Genomic DNA, 14,162 nt, shown 5'->3' with positions numbered 1-14,162 from the left:
TTTTAGCATCTCTGCCCATCAACCACCTAGGAAGCCCAGCAGTGCTTTTTCTGCCATAAATAACAATTCTTCATTCTTATGTTTGAAAACTATTTGTGACTGAAGCATCAGAGGTCTTGTAAAATAAATGGGGAGACAGGGGCAAAGAGCAGCTTGCACTTGCCAAAAAATTATCTGCCAAATGGGGAAGGGCAGGCAGGCTTCACACCCCAGACTCCTCCAGCAGCCGCAGGTGAGATGCAGAGCACCACCAGCTATGCAAATGGGATTTTTCCTGCCAGCATCCTTTCCTCACTGAGAAACATACTGCCATGGTGCAGACCCCTCAAGTCCTATCCTAAATGCCAATGGGTATGATTTGTCTTTAGGCACAGCCCGGAGCAACAGCTGGTAACATCAGCTCACATACCATCTGAAAACTAAACGTGTCGCTTGCAAAGGTTTCTGATGCTTGCAATTAAGCAAATACCAGTGATAAAAAGCCCAAACAACCGCATGATGCCCTGTGCAGATTCCTGTTTACAGACTGATTTTATACCAGTTCCTAGTGGAGCAAGTCTAAAGCCAGTTTCTACTGATTTAGTCTATTCTCTGCCTCGGTATGACAAACAACTTGAATTCATTTAGCTGATTACACTCGGGACCACTCCAGAGCTAACCCGGCACAGCAGCCCCTGCGGATGCATCCCAGACTCCTCCTGCCTTGCAGAGATGTGGTGACTGCTAGGGTACCACCACTGGAGCCCACCCTGCAGACTGTGCCCATGCAGGCACATTATCTACCTCCAGCTACAAAGGGATGGTGCTACCATCGAACTACGCAGCACATGGGGAAACTTCTGAGGTGTGGCAGCAGCACACTGCAGCCCTCGGTGAGTCCGAATCGTTCATGAGGGAGTTAACAGGATTCATCATTCTCACTTTGACAGCATTTATACCACAGCAGGACTGCTGCAGTTTGACAAAGGCTCTATGTTACGCAAACCTCTAACAGGGCATTTCTTTAAAAAAAATTCCAATTACAACATTTTTATGGTAACCACATTGCTTCCAATGTAAATGAATTTAATTTAAATGAGACTTTTAAATATTAAGTTAGTTAAGAAACAACACACTGGACCCTTTTTTTTTTTTTTTTTTAAAGGGTGTGTCTAACAAAATCCAAACAGCCTAAGCTACTGTATAGCTTTCTTTTCTTTAGACATGACCCCTGAGGTTGAGATAACACTGAACACACCACAAAATGAAGGATGCTAAAACTTGCCATCACATTGCAGACTGTCAGCTTCGTAACTCTGGCAGTAAATCTCCCCGCAGCCAGTGTTTGGGGCTGAAACACACTCACACTTTTGACATTTCAAAACAGCCCCAAACCACCCTGACAGTTTTACAGTGTTTTTAAACCAGTATTGCTTTTCACAGAGTCTGAGTAAACAGAAAGAGCTGACCCTGAAAAATAAGCCAGCCTCATATAACATCGATTTTCAGTGTCAGAGAGAAATATGAAATACTTCCCACTACGTTACATTTTTATGGATAATCATCAACAACGTACCACAGAGGTGAGAGGGAAAGCAGTGCACGCATAGAAACCTCCTTATTCTGCCTCAGTTTCCCTTCTCTCCAGATCATCTATTTGATCAACAGCCAGTGTGGACCCACTTTCAACCCAGCATCATTCCCCTTACAAGTTCCTGCATGCAGCCTAGCTTTGCTGCATCCCTCCCAGCACAAGCAGACAGGCCTGGGGGACAGTGGGGTCTTCTCCCCACTCCCACCCCAAGAGGTCTTAAATACGCAATGCTCAAGGCAGCATCTGCAATGAACAATTCCACTTGCAGACCCTGAGGCAGCACCCAGCTCTGGGCAGCCCAGCAGCAGAAGGTACGGGCACCTCGCCAGGCAGCACTGCTCTGGGGGTGCCTTGCACGTGCTCAGCCCCAGGGGCAGCAGCTCTGCCTAGGGGCACTCAGACCGGCACAGTGAAAGACCCCTGGAGAATTAACTGTGGGAGACGTGTTCATCTGCATATCTGCTTATACACCCGTGCTCATACGCTGACTGCAGATAAAAATAAATCTGTGAAGCTCTAGCATGCACAGATCAGTCTGAGATGTCCTTTGCAGCATCCGGGGGAGCCCTGGGACTAGGAATTGCCGTGTGTGCTGCCGGTGGCCTGCACAGTTACCCATAAATGTGTTTACATGTCAAGCTCAGGCAGCCTTCAGCACAGGTGGATACTTTTGTGATGGACTAAGATGCAGATGTGATCCAAGTCGCATCCAGAGATAACACTCCCCCCATCCTGAAAACAGGGCTCCTGGTATTGACATCTTACAAAATATGCCTTTTCCCCATAATTCTGCAGCTATGCCTTGCCTTGAAAACCAGGGCTTGCACCACAGACCCTCAAATGTGATACACCACAGCCGTGGCTGTGTCTTTGTGGGCTTTGTCTGTACCAACCAGCCTCAAATTCCCAAGTGGGCAATCTTGGTGGGAAGGGTCTGGTCTGGTTAGCTGATACATTCCTTCAGCGTATGTCAAAACACAGTCTGCTGTCATTTCAGAGGATTACAGCTCTTTCTACAGCCCTGCAGGATGCTCGTCTGGGTGGGTGTCGGAGCACATTACAGAGGCAGGAGCTGCAGCCTTATTTTCTGTACCATGACGGGGGTGGGGGTCATTTTCAATGCCAGATTTAACACGATATTTTACTGGTATGCAAGATCCCACCCCAGATCCTCAGGGACAGAAAAAGCTTTAAAAAGCTAACCCAACTTTGAATACAAAAAACCTTATTGAAAACTATTTCAGACCTTACTCAAGGTACCTGGGTCGGTTTTGCTGCCTTCTACAACAGAGGAGAAACTGTGTATTTTGAAGTACTTTGAAAAGCGGGAGAGGCAGGAGAGTACCCAGCAAATCTCATCCACTTGGATCATCTCAGCAGCCCCACTAATGGGGACGCAGATGGTGGGAGCTCATGCTACGATGTCAAATTACAGGGACAACACACAGAGTCAGTATAAAGCTCTGTGGATGGTGCTAGGACAGACGACTCCTCGCAGAGACACTGCGATGAATTGGAGAAGACGCCAGTGCCAGCTCCACAGCTCTCAAAAGGGGCCTGGAAAATACCCGCTATTAATGCTAAGCACAGGGGATTTCACAGGCAGCTTGGTGCCGAGCGTATTTAGGTGCTTTTGCAAATCCCAGCCAAAGATACAGTCCTATGAAACGCCAAGATACAAACACAAGGTATAAGAGAAGATGGAATTTAAAATCCCTTGGCTAACCTTTAGGATAAAGGAGATTTTTCTATCACAAAAGGCTATCAGTCCAAACAGATGCCCCTCCATAAGATGGGAATACATCTCAATGGCAGCATGCAAAGGTTCAGCAGCAGAGCTATTTTTGCATGTGGAAAGATATTTTATTTTTGTGTCTCCATGGCTACTGGAAGACCATATGGCATGTGCTGACTCAGCACAAGGAGAGGAGAACTCCTTTGTGCTTGTGTGTCGTTTTAATTAACTTGCTGGTGAACTACTCCCTTAGCTTTAAGCCTTCTCTTTCAATGCTTGTCCCAGCACCTGAGCCAGCTTCTCCCATCACCTCACCACCGGTGCCCGCAGCTACAAGCTCTCTCTTCTCTCATTAGCAGTGGTGAAACTGTCACTGGCACATCACTAATGGCAATTCCCTTGGCAATAAGCCATCCAACACCAATGATGAGAAAGTGGAAGGAGCCTGCTCAATCTTTTTAAGACCCTTCAGACCAACCAGCTCCACAGACCTCTCTCTCCATGTCTCAGTCCCAAATGAGAGCCCAGAAAGCATCCTGCCCACTGCTCCTTGCTTGCATGGGCTGAAAGGAAGCAGTTAAACAGAAACCAGCACAGTTTGTGATTTATGCAAACAGGCTGTTTTCATACCAGTTGCTCAACCTATTACTAATATTTTGCTGGCCACATATTTATCTCCTTGAAGTCCATGACAAAATTCCCTGCCAATTCAAAGGGTGCAGCATTTCGCATTCCAGGCTGACAGCAAATATTTTTGAGTGCCACTTTTTAATGGGGCACAGATTTCTGCTGAGGTTTGGCTAGTCTGCACCAGCTGACATGTAACTGTAGAAAGGATCAGCTGCAAAAGCAGCCAAAAGCTGCAAAACCAGCCAAAGCAGGAGTAAAATGGTAGAAAACTTGTATAAAGGATCTAGCCTGTAGGAACAGCTGCAAAAGCAGCCAAAGCAGGCGTAAAAACAGGGTTCCTTCCCTTCTCCCTCCTTTCTGATCCACAACTTTGGTGCAAAAACACCACCTTTGGAAATGGACCCCAGCTGTGCCTCCCCAGGAAAACAGAAGGCGATAAATACACACAGATATTAGCTTTTTCCTTCTCTCTCCGCTGAACGGATCCCTTTTTAGTGCACTTTTCCCACAAACCAAACCTGCGACTGGCTCCTCCTCGGTTCCCATGCTGACTCATCCGTGCCAGGCAAAGCCACCCATCTCCAGGGCAAAGCCACCAGTCCCTGGGGCACGCATGGGCTGCGGACAGCCAAAGGGGATTTCAGCCCATCTGGGCAACCCAGCTGCTTTCCCCCATTTCACCCACCCACACTTCCCCCCCGTGCACTTACTCAGGCCTGTTGCACTCTCGTATCGCTGTCTTTATGCCACCGCCACAGGTTCTTGAGCAGGTCCCAAAAGGGCTCCACGTCCCCCAGGCTCCGTCTATCACTGGCGCCTCTCGCTCTTTGGGCACGCACATCCCAAACCGGCAGTGCTGCGTGCGAAGGAGAGGTGGGAAAGATGGGTTTGCGTTGCTTTTGCATTACGAGACAACCAACAGTGACCAGCCTGGACGACAGGACTCAGGCGTACTTATTTCTCAACCACACGCAAAACGCAGCAGACTTTGCAATCAAATAAAATTGAACTTCTTTACTTTTTGTCTGTCACCCCCGTATTTTTCTTTCTCTGCACCCTTAAATGGAGAAGTAAAGGCAAGGTGCTGAGTCCACAAGAGCAATTTATGGGAAGAAGACTTAGGACAACAGCTTTCTGCTGAATATTCCCTGTTTCTTGGTGCCAAACAGCATCGGGTTTTGACAAAGCTGCTTATCTGATTTCCTGGAGAGCTGTGGCAGGGGAGGAGACAGGCAATGGGGAAAAACACAAGGGAAAACTCAAACCTCCCTACAGCTGTACAAAGTGGGAAAGTTAACTTCCAAATTCAAATAGCAAATAAAATAGAAAAATGAATTCCTCAACCCAAAGTTGGTTGGAATTTTTTTTTTTTTCCTCACTCAGCCATAACACAGGACTTGCCAAGGCCTGGCCTACACTTTTGTTTTCCAGTTATAACTCTTGTTTCCTTTTGTTTGGAAAAGTGGCTTAAATTTATCTTAGCAAGCCCCCGCCCCCCATTTTTATGGTATAAATTGTGCCCCTTTGGAGTATGTTTGCTAGTTTGACTACCCAAAGCCCTGGACACGTGAGGTCTAGGGGAGTGTCTGGCCCCACCAGAGTGGATGGCAGTGTCCCCAGGACCCATGAGAGCAGGGCATCCCTCCCACTGAACAGTGCTCCCTAAAGCAGATTTGAACACAGATGTGCTCAGCTGCTGGCATATGCCTAAATCTCTGCAATTATAGGAAGCCCAAACATTGCTGATTGCTCACAGATTAGAAGAGGTTACAGACTTAACGAAGAAAACGCGTAGTACATCATTAAAATATTCCCTTGCCATATTTCTCTGCACCAGGTGCTGTTCAGGCAGGGAAACACCTGATGATCTTTATGGGAAAGGGGTTGGATTTACTGATGTACTGCGTTTTTCCAGATCTTTCACTAATAGCAGAACAAGGTTGTCTCAAGACACACCGTGAGCTCATCCTGCTTTTTTAGACATCCTTATGAACCACCTTAGGGAAAGTGATATAGGGAGAGAGCAAAATCAAGCTGCCGTGGGGTTCTGCACGCAGCCCATAGGACACTGGCTCTGCAGCATGTGTAACACTTTTTGTCCACGAAGGCTGGCTTGTCGCATTGCTTTGTTAAGGAAGAGAGCAGATCTCAGGTGCACGTGCCTATGGGCACCAGCTTGTAGCTTGGGCCCTAAACGTGGCGCTTGCTCAGAGATGAGCACAGTCTCTAGGCTGCAATGTGCCCTGGATTTGCTTTCATCTGAAGATTTGACTCCCCGGATAGAAACTGGCTGAAAAATATCTGCTACAGTACAGGACAGAAATAAAATAAGCTGAAACGCCTGTTTGTTTGCTGTAGGATAAACCCTTACAATGCATAACTCCTCCTGGCATTCAAAGGGTTGAAAAACTGCAGGATGGGGACCCCACGCCAGTCCTGTACAGGGACAAAGAGGTCTGACAGCCATCATCAACGTACAAAAAATACATGACACCAATCCAACACTGCTGTCCCAGTGGAGAACTTCTCGCAGCCGTGTTGATGCTCACAGCTAAATATATAACCACAGTCATGCTTGGCACCACTGACCCAGAGAAGATGACCGAATAGCTAACTAGTGAATGTACACAGCGAACAGACCATGACATGATCTATATGTCTGCCACCCAATGGTTGAGAATTAACCAGGAAATCACCTACATCCCTTGATGTTATTAAAAAATGGGGGTTTGGAGTTGATGGTATATCAAATGGTGGGGAGAAAAAAAAAAAAAAAAAGAGCAGCTGTTTTACATAAACAGCAAGATTATCTTATGGAAACGCAATAGTGTTTCTTGGAACCACACTGTGAATAGTCTGGCTGTGCCTTTTGTATTTTAAAAATAATTTCTATGTGGAGTTACAACAGAAAAACTAAAAAGCCTGCCAGGGTTCTCTTTGCTATGAGTTTACAGATCAGAAAATGAGTAAAAGAGTTTTTGTCGAGCAAATTCAAAGTAACTTAGACACACAGTTGAGCAGGAGAGCAATGGCAGGGACGGGAGACAAGACAACAGACTTTCCTTTCCTTTGTCTTGCCACTGGAGTCCCAGATAATTCACCAAATCCAGCTCACATCCTTGGGCTGACTTTGGCTGAATAGATTAGCAGGGGGCAGACAAGTGCTGTGAAGCTTCATGCATGCATAACATATACGCTACCTGCTGCCATACGGCAGGAGACAGAAATGATTACTATTCCTCTACTCTTCTTTTACCATTCTTTAAACAACCTTGAAAACCACAAGAGAGAGAGGCCCAAGTTTACAACCCTCTTTATTTTCTTTCAGTGATTTATTTCCACCCAACAATGCACTGGTGCTGTGAAACACTGTAAACCACCACGACTGGTGCTCACCCAGCAAAGGCCAAATTCTGGGCTGGACTTATTACTTGATTTAGCAATATTAAATTCAGTGTTCTCACATGCAAAATATGCATAAGCTAACACACCCGTGTTGTTTCAGTGTCCTTGATTTAAGAATAAATTTAGAGCCTGGTTAAATCTACATCCCAGTAGGTTTAGCTATATATTTTTTTTTAGCTATTCAGGCTCCCTCATTTCCAAAGGTATCTCCATAAAAAATGGCATAGTATTTTCTCCATCTGCCAAACCATATATCACGGGCTTTAAACGTGCAGACTTGAGGCAAGGCATTATTCAGCAAGCAGCAGTTTGATGGGGCTCCTGGCCACAGCAGAGTACCAAAATAGTGATTTATTCCAACAAAAAGCACTCCAGACTCACACCTCAGTGCTTTACAAGCCCAAGTAAACACTGAGGAGAGGGCTTATGATGATCTGAATCTTAAGCTTGAATTAGACCAACACACAGATGGAAGAATTACTCCATAAAGCCTTTTTGTGAGAATACATTCAAATGCCTGAACACGAGTGGACTGCATTAGCTTTTCTTAAGAGCCCATCTGCTCTCAGCTGAGAGGTTCAGGTCACACTTGTCTAATTTGTCTAAACTTGTCAAATTGTCTAAATTTGTGGACTGAAATGTTTTTGCTTACAGGGTCTTTATTAAGAGCCACACAGCTGGACACTGCCTCCTGCATGACATGGGGTAACTCTGAAGAGGTGCCAATCTGCTCCATCACAGTTGTTTGCACATCACTCTGGTCATACCCAAGGGTAGCTGCAGGTTTGCGGAACAAAATTGCAGCCCCTATTTTTGGAATTTCAGGAAAACACTCATTTCTGAGCTTCCAGCCATGAGCAGACCCCTAAAGCTCTCTAAAAGAGAAGCTGAAGACACAAGGTCTCAAGTCACAGGGACTCCGAAGATGCCAATGCTTTATCCTGAGGCACAAAACAGGGAGGATTTTACACTAAAACATTAAATACTGGTGCACCACTGGCTCCAAGGAGTAGCACCGGAATAGGATTTCTATCCATATCTCCAATGCACATTCTCAACAACAAAAACAAACGTGTTGACTGCACTTTTCCTTATGAAAGGAAGGCAAATTGATACATTATGCCCATTGTCTTCAAGGAAATCAGTCAAGTGTCATTGAACAATTGGCTTTTCAGACACATGCAACAAAAGAGTAATTACCAAGGGGATCCACAGCCTGTATGGAAACCTGTATCTGAAATAGTATCCCGATATTTTTATTAAAATACATTTGGAAAACTATGAATTAAAATGTTGACTCTTTCTAAAGACAACTTTAACTGTTGACCATTAATAGCCAGAAAAGCAAAAATTTTTACTAGAGCCAGATGGAGAATACTTTTGTTCAGACATAAATGATGAAAATTAGTTAGTATTTTTCTTCAATAGCTTCAGTATCTCAATAAAAAAAGAAAAATCCTCTCAACTATTTTTTTCCAGATCTGTATAACTAAAACCTAAATACTTACTCTAGAAACCACAGCACTAGCTGAAAACCAACACTGCACCTTGAAATTGAAAGTTCCTATGAATTACTGCCAAAAAGGTTCCATACAGAAACCGTCATGCAGTTCTATATTTTACTCTGAAGTTGTCAAGATGAGAAGCCAGTTGGCAAGTTTATTTTACACAAAATTACTAATTGCTCACATCACATAGGAAATTTCTAATAAAATCCTAGGGAAGCTTTGCTAAAGTTTTGTTCAAGAGTTCACTCCAGGGCATTGATTTAAAAATATAAGTGCTCCAGAAGGAATACCTGCTTTAAACAACACGCCAAGCAGTTGATTTTAATCACATTAGCTGGGGTAGAGTTGACCCATGCACACCAGGCTTAAAACACACCAAGCTGCTTTGGGCTTCCACCCTTGCAGTCAGCAGCTGTGCCCCGTACAAGCGGCCATTGGCACAGGAGGATTTTGGCTGACGTGCTTAGCCTGGGCCCTAGGAAACGTAGCTACGAGACATGAACCCCCGGGTATTACAGACCTTTCCCGGCTCACATTCTGTCCCGTCAGCCCAAGGTGTGTGTTGGGTACGACACCCCTTGTGCGCACCATCGATGTTAATGCACCAAAGTCGCCGACACTGCATCTGCTTAAGTTATTGGAAAGATCAAAATATTAAGTAAATATGTGCCACATGCCTTACCAGATAGATGATCCTTTATGAAATTAACCCCCCAGGATTTATCATTAGCTCACAAGCCTGACAGTAATTTGATGGCTTGTGAGTCTCCCATTCATCCAACCCCAAAAGGCCTTATTTTGCTCTGGCAATACCAGGAAAAACAAGGTGTGGAATGTCACTTACCATGTAGGGGCACACCTGAGATCCGGGTCCAAAAATTAACTCACATTGTTTGTTGACATCATAAATCAGCCCCGGGAGCTGCTGAGGCAACGTGTAAGTTCTTGATGAAGGTTCATCAAGCAAACACTCCCCGTAACCCGTGCTACAACACAAATTGAAAAAAATGGTGTTAAACAGGAGGCAATGAGACTCGAACCCATTGGTGTTTACCTGAATTAGCCTTAGGGCAGGTGCACACCACATCTACCAGATTTAACAAGCACTACAACAGCTACTGCAGACTCAAGCACAGGAGGGTGCGTTACCCATCCGCTACCCGCCCCCCCAGTGCTGTGCCAACGACCACCCACCACAGTGCAGTCAGCTCCCCTGGTAAAAGCTTTTCTGAGTGTGCCCGACCTGCATTTAGTCCCTGAGCAAGCACTGGTACATACTGGGAAAAAAACCTCATCGATCAGCAGAACTGCCCAAAGGATCAAGCTGCTGGATTTGCCACTGCGGCTCTCGTTCTGTTTCCCATCACAACATATGGGAAGGCATCGCAGCAAAATGGGTGACCACTGTGCATCAGACTGACCCGCGGGCTCCTGGAACTGTGTTCCCACCATGGACGAGTGCCAGGGCTTTATCTTTACCTGTGGAGCAGAAAGGCAGATTCAATCTGCCTCCTAAACCACGGCTCTATCTGGGCCACAGGGCTTGGAAAACTCACTCTTCAGGTTCAAGGAGAACGTGCATTCCTTAAAAGCAATATCCATGGGGGAAGACTTATTCTTCCCCATAGAGAGGCCGGTCCTTGCCAGTTTATCACGAGGCTGAACTGGCAGGGACTGGATGCCAGGGGTGCATTCCTGCTCTATGTAAAGGATGCGTGCACACACAAATCCCTCTGATTTCCTCCAAACGCTGCACACTAGGACTTCAGATGAACTTGTGAACCCCACGGGATGCATGCACATGTAAACACAGCCCAACACGTGCATGTGCAAGGCCTTACTCCAAAAATTCAGTGATGTATTTCCTACTGCATTTTGACCACATCCAGGGATTGGTGTAGAAGTTCAGGGTTGGCGCCATGACATGCTGTTGATTTTTACCTCCGTCTTCTTTGCACTTATGATTGTCATCATGTGGCATGTTAAATCTAAGAGAAAAACAGCAGCGAAAAGCAGAGTCACTTCAGTGGCAAATGTCAAGTGTTTAGCATAGCAAGAGGAACAGTGTGAACAAAATGTAAGCAAACCCAGGATTTTTTCCCAGATATGCTATTGGCAGATATTACAGAATAAAAACGTTACTATGCACAAATTTGTAAGTGTCAACAAGCATTGCCCCAGTGGGGTTCCTAACACTTGTCTGCAAAAAGCCACGCAGCACCCCGGTAAGCTCTCCACACTGTGCACACGTTTAGCCAGACAAGCCCTTGAGGGAGGCTGCAGCAAGATGCAATTTCAGCTGCAGTTTCCTTTTCAGCTGATGGTTGCGATCCCGCAGGCAGGCTGGAGTTTGGCTCCACCTTCATAAAAATGGCAAGTACTCTGGGACCGAGCCAAATTGCCATGAGCTGATCTGGAGGAATAAGCTTCTCAAGAGACAAACAACTTGAGCCCCCCAACCACCGCTGCCTGAAGCCCCTCGTGCACACAGGCAGCACCCTGTCCGGGCTGCAAAATGTTTTCTAATGCAGTGGAATACCTTGGGCTGCGCTGATCCCTCATGCTGTTGGCCTAAATAGGGTTGCACTGGGGATAGACTTGGCTCCTATACTTTAGGTGGCAGGTTTACAAAACGCCATCAGGCATCAATATCAGCCGAAACCCACACGAAGCTTGCAGCACATGACATAGTGAAGAATGTGGCAAATACGCTAACAGAGATGGAGCGGCTTAAAGCGCTTTGCTGTTTGAAGTGGAGAAGGGGAAATGACCCGGTGTGATCCTGCGTTCGAAGGCTGGGGAGTTTATATCCCATTAAGATTGCCTCCAATGAGCCACCTTTTCTCTCTGCTCCCTGTAAAAGAGCAAAGAGGCATTCCTGCCCGGCAGCACCGCTAACCCCTCCGGCAGCTCCGGGGCAGCATTCGCGAAGGAATTAGCCACAGGTTGGGTGTGAGGAACACCAAGCCTTGGGGGACCTTCTGTCAGGAAATCTCATTTAAACAAATACTACTGTGGTTAAAAATAGACCGTCTCAGCCAGCTCTCCGTGAAGAAAAAGGGAGTTTAAAACAATGAGAGATCTGTTCCCAAGTACTCATCCATCCCACACTGACAGACCTCCACCGCAGACCAGGCGTGAGGTGGTTGGGGACTGAACCAGCTGCCTAAGAGCTGTAACTGGAGGGTAAAGGACTATGTGACCTAAGGTTTTTCTCACTACCACGCTTAAAAAAAAGTCAAAACCAGTTACATTTCCACTGGAGGAGGTGCATCTTGAATGACAGCATCTTTTCTGGGAATGTCCAGCAGCATGAGATTTTCCCTTGTGTAATAGCCCAGGAGACGGGTCAGGCTCACTTATACATCCTGACCACCTGCCAGACCCCCTGGGCAAAGCCCTCCCATCACAGGCAGTGGCTGCGCTGCCTTCAGGAGCCCCACACGTGGCAGTGGGACAAGCTGTGGCAGGCTGAGGACCTGCTCTCAGAGACTTCAGTCCCAAAAGCCAGGTGAGACGTGCCTGTGCCCCTCACCCTGGTCCTCCTCAAGGCACTCAGCACCTCCTAGCTCTGGCAAAATCCTGGCTAGTCCCCATGGCTTGGCCAGGACATCATGGCTGCTGGGGCAGATTCTGCTGACATCTGCATGTACATGTGAAAAGACGCAGCAATAAGGGACATTTTGTTAGCTCTCTCCACTTGCCTAGGTGCTGCTTGGGGTACCATGTCCCTCATCCTCCCCAAAATATGAGTCTGCTGGTTTTGCTACTCTCAGATAGGCTCTGGAGGACCCCACCACCTCCCAGAGTCACACCACAGCCTAATCGTCCTCAGTGGTGCATTTTCTACCTAAGCATATTTATCTCCTCTCAAATAATTAGGCTCAGCAGGTACCAAGTCCTAGCCCGGCTGGCAAGCTCTAGCTAGCATAAATCTTGGGCTATTTAAATGTAAATGTATTTAGATAAAACGTACACATGGCCAAGTTCATGTGCTATTGTGAAAGCAGTGCTCAGTCCGTTATCTTCACTAATTGAACAGCTCCTGTATGGGTCACAGACTGTGCCCAGCTCTGCCAGACCTAGGAGAGAACAAAGAGGTTTACAATAGAAAAAGAAATGTTGCCCACGGTTCAGCACAGGCAACTAACATTGTCACTACAAAAAAAGTTGTTAAAAGACAAAGAAAAGCTTTTCCTTACCCAGAGTATCACATTTGTCGTGCGCTCTACAAATATCCTGTCTGAAAGCAGAACAGACCTGACACATTAATTTTCAATGCAGCAGTGGGTTAAGGTACAAGCACAATAACAACATCCAAAAGCAATTCCTGGTCCTCCAATGGACTTTTCTCATGCTGGTTTGCCACATTGTCCTGTCAGAGTCCGAACCAACTCCCTACCGCAGTTTTTCATCTTATGCTGAACCCACGGGCAGACCTTGAATAGTCCTGAACCTCTCAAAGTCATCTACTGCCACGGTGGACACATTATCCCAATCCTGCTCACAGTTACATTGCTCCCACAATTGCAAATGTTATTACACCCACATCAAAACCCGAACACTTCCCATAGCTGGATATATTATATGTTCACAGCCTCTAACTCGTAACTGGTCACAGTTTTCATGAGAATATTCACCATACCTGGTAACAAGCACAGCTGTGTCATGCTGGAGGTGACTTCCTTCAGGGTGGTTCTGGGATTGCTGCCACTGGCAAAAGTTTTTTAATGTTGTCTGGGCATTGTAAGATATTGCAGGACCATCCTAATAAGCAACACAGAGAAAGCAGGTATTTTAATTATTTGCCGCAATGCTCACTACAAATGCTACGGTCAAACAGAAGGTGAAGAAAATCACTTCCATTACCTGTTCATTATGTATCACGACCAATTTCACAATAACAATATTAATTAAATTTCCAATGCTTGGGTCTTTGTAGATAGACGCCACCTGTTTCAAAAAGAAATATTCAGAATTATTGCTAATGTTCAAAGAAACAAATAATTAAGACAACACATGAATGTTTTCCATTTTGCAACTGTTTTTCTTTCGAGCTGCTCTTCTGTACCACTCAGTGCTCCAATGCTACTTGGAGACACCTGCCATAAGAGCAATTTTAGAATGAAACAAACCTGCTGGTATCACAGAAACCCAACGTTTCCTTTTTGCTTTAGCACACATTTCACCAAATTACAGGATCATTCTGCTCTGAGGTACAATGACCAGCCAAGACTCTCAAAAGCAACTTATTCTCTCAAGTGCCTCATTTTGACATGGATGGTTTTAGACCACATATTCAACCACACTT

The 14,162-nt window shown here is 45.8% G+C and overlaps 1 protein-coding gene across 6 annotated transcripts in view; it reads right to left on the bottom strand.

Annotated features, from left to right (window-relative positions):
• The window catches only part of ADAMTS9 (ADAM metallopeptidase with thrombospondin type 1 motif 9), an 86,644-nt gene that overhangs the window by 55,919 nt on the left and 16,563 nt on the right, over positions 1-14,162 (bottom strand). For 5 of the 6 annotated variants that reach the window (XR_008747236.1, XM_055804283.1, XM_055804285.1 and 2 more), the window contains 8 exons: positions 13,721-13,804; positions 13,497-13,618; positions 13,054-13,094; positions 12,828-12,933; positions 10,693-10,839; positions 9,696-9,837; positions 9,372-9,479; positions 4,649-4,794 (listed from right to left, as the gene is read on the bottom strand). Coding sequence is in view for 5 of the 6 variants with exons in the window: in XM_055804283.1 (XP_055660258.1) it covers positions 4,649-4,794; positions 9,372-9,479; positions 9,696-9,837; positions 10,693-10,839; positions 12,828-12,933; positions 13,054-13,094; positions 13,497-13,618; positions 13,721-13,804 (896 nt within the window). In the remaining variant the exon portion in view is untranslated. The remainder of the gene's footprint in view (positions 1-4,648; positions 4,795-9,371; positions 9,480-9,695; positions 9,838-10,692; positions 10,840-12,827; positions 12,934-13,053; positions 13,095-13,496; positions 13,619-13,720; positions 13,805-14,162) is intronic. The other variant, XM_055804284.1, reaches the window with a different exon arrangement.

This window comes from Falco peregrinus, chromosome 5 (genome assembly GCF_023634155.1).
Source record: "Falco peregrinus isolate bFalPer1 chromosome 5, bFalPer1.pri, whole genome shotgun sequence".
Lineage (NCBI taxonomy): Eukaryota > Metazoa > Chordata > Aves > Falconiformes > Falconidae > Falco > Falco peregrinus.
Note: the sequence above shows the minus strand (reverse complement) of the source record. Positions and strands in the feature narration are given on the sequence as shown.